Source organism: Penaeus vannamei, chromosome 25 (assembly GCF_042767895.1).
Source record: "Penaeus vannamei isolate JL-2024 chromosome 25, ASM4276789v1, whole genome shotgun sequence".
In the NCBI taxonomy this organism is placed as follows: domain Eukaryota; kingdom Metazoa; phylum Arthropoda; class Malacostraca; order Decapoda; family Penaeidae; genus Penaeus; species Penaeus vannamei.
The window spans coordinates 14346251-14351250 of NC_091573.1; the positions used below are offsets into that span (position 1 = coordinate 14346251).

Genomic DNA, 5000 nt, shown 5'->3' on the forward strand with positions numbered 1-5000 from the left:
GTCTAATCACATCATTCATCTTTCTTTTTGTGGTCATCCGTGAACCACAAAGCGAAAGGGAGTTATACACCAATTTCCCTTTAGATAACAATGACTAAACCGTGAATGGAGAGAGAATTGTTGTGTTTGTTATATAATTTTTTGTGCGCGTGTGTTTGTGTTTAGTCGTGATGTGAGAAGTTATATTGATCCATTTATCTTTTATTGTTATATTTTAACGGCTTTAATGTTATAGGTAAGAAAATACAAACACAAATATTTTGCCGTTTTGCCTGTGTATACGTTTCTCTCTGTATATCCTTATTCTTGTTTCTATTCTATATTACAATTTCCTTTTTTCCAGCTGGAATTGACGAAGACGTTGACCGAAACGAGCATAAGTTACGTCACACATCAAAACACCGAATACATCACGCAGGTTTGTGGGAAATTTATGTTTATTTATAGACTGTGTCTCTCTCTCTCTCTCTCTTTTTCTCTGCCTCTGTCTCTCTCTCTCTCTCTTTCTCTCTCTCTCTCTCTCTCTCTCTCTCTCTCTCTCTCTCTCACTCTCTCTCTCTCTCTCTCTCTCTCTCTCTCTCTCTCTCTCTCTCTCTCTCTCTCTCTCTCTCTCTCTCTCTCTCTCTCTCTCTCTGAGAGACCAAGGGTGAAGGGAAAGAAGTGGAGAGGAAGATGAAGAAAAGGAGAGAGAAGGAGGGAATAAAGACAGAGACAGAGAACGGAGAAAAGAGATCAAGAACGGATAAAATGGGAAAAAAAGAATGGGAGAGAATCAAATCATAACAACACACGCTATTGATTTTCACTCGCTCCACCTATTTATGTCAAAGTACCCCCTTACTTAAGACAAATGACCCACAATTCCAACACTTGGCAACGACCGAATTAAAACAATAACTGATATCCCAACGGCAAATAAAAAATCAATTAAAAAAATGGATAAGTCAAAAATAGATAAATAACTAAACAAAAATAACGAAGACTGTAGAGCGGTAAGTGTGATTCCGTGAGAAACATCAGCTCAAGCGTGACAGACTGCCTGCCCCCCCCCCTCCCCCACCCTACCCCAGCACAACCCCGTTCATGTTGCGTCATCATAACTGGGTTCCTCAATCCATGAGTGAATTTCTATATGATGTTTATAGGGTGTTCGTGTGGCTTTGTATAGAAAAAGTGTGTGATTTTTGATAATTGATGATAATGATGATTATGATAATGGCAATGATGATAAGATTTATAATGGCAGTGATAATAAAATTTATAATGGTAATGATAATGAAATTTATAATGGTAATGATAATAAAGATAATAATGATAAAAATAATAATGGTTGTGATAATGATAGTATTGATAATAGTAATCATAATCATAATGATAATGCTTATGACCATAATGATAATAAATCACAATAATTATTGTACCAAAATCATAATGGTTATTATAATAACATTAAAACAGTGATGATAATTATAAATAATAATGGTAATAAAGAGGATAAATAATGATAGTGATAATAATAATGATAATATTGATTATTGATATCAGTAGTAATAACATTAATGAAACATACTGATAGCACGGATGATGATAATGATAACGATGATAATGATAATGATCATGATTATGATAATGATATAATCTTAATGATGATGATAACAGAAATAATAAAGATCATCTTAATGCAAACAGTAGTGAGGATAAATATGAATAATGATGATAATGATGACAATACTAGAGACATTTTACAACCGCGACTGCCGTTGTTAATAATATTCAGTTGATCAAAACGGTTATAATAATAACTAATTTTAACAGCAGTATGATTAAAGAACTTAATGATTTTGTTATTGTTGTCATCATCACCAGTATCGTCATCGTTATTATCATTATGGTAATTTCTTATGTTGTTATTAGTGATATAGTTCTGATTTTTATCATGATTATGCTAATTTAATCAGCATTATGATAATTATAGGACCAGCATCCTCATGAATATTGATCATGATAATGGTAACTATGGCAACGGTAGGGATGATTAAAAGGACAAGGAGAAGGGTGCACGTGATTAAGCAAGCAACAATATATATATACATATAATATATATATATATATATATATATATATATATATATATATACATATAATATATATATATATATATATATATATATATATATATATATATATATATATATATATATAGAGAGAGAGAGAGAGAGAGAGAGAGAGAGAGAGAGAGAGAGAGAGAGAGAGAGATACATGCATACATATACTATTTATGTATATGTATATGTATGTACATTCATATATATATATAATATATATATATATATATATATATATATATATATATATATATATGTGTGTGTGTGTGTGTGTGTGTGTGTGTGTGTGTGTGTGTGTGTGTGTGTGTGTGTGTGTGTGTAACTGGCGTGTATGTGTGTGCATATAAAAGTATTTTATTGCGTATGTATGTTTGTATCGATAAAGATGTCTAGAAGGGAATATCACCGAGAAAATGTGTAAATGGCCAAAAAGAAGTGATAAGCTTTAGTGAAGTAACTTAAGCCAGAAAATACTCTAAAGATAAGTAGAGTCAGCAAGAAAGTGCTAAATTAAAAGCAAGAAAGAGCTAGTCACGACTTTCAGATTGCTCAGCAGACACCAGGAAGTAGATCAGGGGATGGGGGGGGGAGGAGGAGAAAAGAAGAATATGAAGAAGGAGGAGGCGGAGGAGAAAGAGACAGCGGAATAACAACCAGTGAATAGCGACTGGAGTGGAGAAGAGAGAAAGAGATAGCGAAGAGAGAAGACTAAGAATACACTGGAAAGAAAGAGATAAGATAGATAGATCTCTGAAGATACAGAGAAGCGAGAATGAGACTAAGAAGACACTGGAAGGAAAGAGATAAGATAGAAAGTTGAAGAAGTAAAGGACAAATGAACAGTAAAAGAAGCAAGGAAAAGAAAGAGACTGAGAAGAGAGAAGGAGACTAAGAAGAAATACACTGGAAAGAAAGAGATAAGATAGAAAGTTGAATAAGTAAAGGACAAGTGAAGAGCAAAATAGCAGAAAAAAATGTATAGAGAGACGGAAGTGAGAAGAGAGAACGATACTGTAAAGAGAGAAAGAAACAGAAGAGAGAAAACAGATTAAAGGACCAGAGAAAAGCAAAAGAAACAAAGAAGAGAGGGTAGAGAAGAGACGAGAATAAAGGTAAGAAAAAGATAAAAGGGAATAGTGATTTTGGAACACAAAAAAGTAAAAGAGGGAGCAGGGGTAAATGTGAAGAAGAACCGAAGATAAGAAAATATGAAGAGGGGAAAGGAAAGTTAACGTTGACTTCCGGATTTTAGAAAGGGAATAAGAAGAAAAAATGGGAAGAGAATAAACCAAATAAGAAGTAGACGAATAGAGAAAGAGTGACATGACGAACACAGACCTTCATAAAAGTTCCTCAGCTGAAGAAAAGGTAAACCCCTGACAGAATATATGTATATTATTTCTTTTCCATAATTTTGACTAGATCAGCATGTTTCTCTTCCTGATTTTCACTAGAAGGGTATCTTTCTATTTTTTATTTTTTATTTTATTCATTTATTTATTTTTTTTTATTTTTTTTTTGTTAGGAAGGTTACATTTCTATTTTATATTTTGACTAAAAGTTTTTATTTTATTTTATTTGACCGAGTTTTTTTTTTTTTTTTAAGGAAGGAAAGGGGGCAACGCTCAATCATTTTTTCCTAGGAAGTTTATATTTCTATTTCTATTTTGACTAAATGTTTTTTTATTGTTTTTTTTTATTTTTTTTTTTTTTATTTTGGAAAGAAAGGGAAGGGGGCAACACTCAATCACTTCCCCCCACGAGAAAGAGAGAAAGTCAAAGCGTAAAGCAAAGGACAAATGGTAAATAGAAGAGAAAGCTAAAAGAATAACGAAAGAGGCGAGAAAAAGAACTGATAAATACGAGGGAATAGACAAGGTCAAATCAAAGCGAAGAGGAGGGAAGGATGAAAAAAAGATAAAGAGGGGAAATGGCGCACGCGACGACGAAAGGGGAAGGGACAGAGGAAAATAATTGAGGTATGACACAGGTGGAAGAAGATGAAAGGAGTGGTATGCAATGGCGTAATAGACATTTTAAAAAGGAGATTGATTACAGATTTGAGGGAGAGAGAGTGAAAAGGACAAGAATAGGGTAGAAAATAAACAGAGAAAGAGAGAGACAGAGAGAGCGACGAAGAAGGTCGAGCAAGAGCAAAAGGGATTTGATTTTGAATAGTTCATTTGGATAAATATTACATGACCCAAACATACCCAACTCCTTTAGAGTGAGGAGAGAGAGAGAGAGAAAGAGAGAGCGAAACCGAAAGAGAAAGAGGGAGACGGAGAGAGAGAGAGAGGGGGAGCGAAACCGAAAGAGAGAGAGAAAGAGGGAGACGGAGAGAGAGGAAGAGAGAGAAAGAAAGAGGGAGACGGAGAGAGAGAGAAACCCAGAGAGAGGGAGAGAGCGAAAGAGAGAGAGTCTGACCAAAACCGAGAAAGAAACAGAGACATAAATCAGAAACAAACAACCCAACAAGCAAGATCGAGGGAATAAAAAAAAGACAGATAAACCACAGAAGAGAGAAAAAAAGACCCAAGAAAACTGAAGACGACCCACACACGACGGTAGACAAACAGAAAACCGTAAAGGATTTTCTCCCATGAGTTGCATTTTATTAAATCGTCTTATTCATGCGAAGACTTTCCCCCTCTGTGTGCGGGCGTGTGCAGTGCGTGGGAATCTGTGTGCGGGTGTGTGTGTGTGCCTAAGAGTGTGTGTGTGTGCTTGTTGGTTTGAGCGTGTGCGTGTGTATGTGGGTATTTGTGTGTTTGTGTATGTGGGTCTTTGTGTGTTTGTTTGTGTATGTGGGTATTTGTGTGTTTGTGTATGTGGGTATTTGTGTGTTTACGTATGTGGGTATTTGTGTGTATGTGTGCTTGTTTGTTTGAGTGT

The 5000-nt window shown here is 34.9% G+C and overlaps 1 protein-coding gene across 1 annotated transcript in view; it reads left to right on the top strand.

Moving 5' to 3' along the window:
* LOC113817170 (uncharacterized) overlaps positions 1 to 5000 on the top strand; it is a 10334-nt gene that overhangs the window by 739 nt on the left and 4595 nt on the right. The window contains exon 2 of the mRNA XM_070138845.1: positions 344 to 418. Coding sequence (XP_069994946.1) covers positions 344 to 418 — 75 coding nt within the window. The remainder of the gene's footprint in view (positions 1 to 343; positions 419 to 5000) is intronic.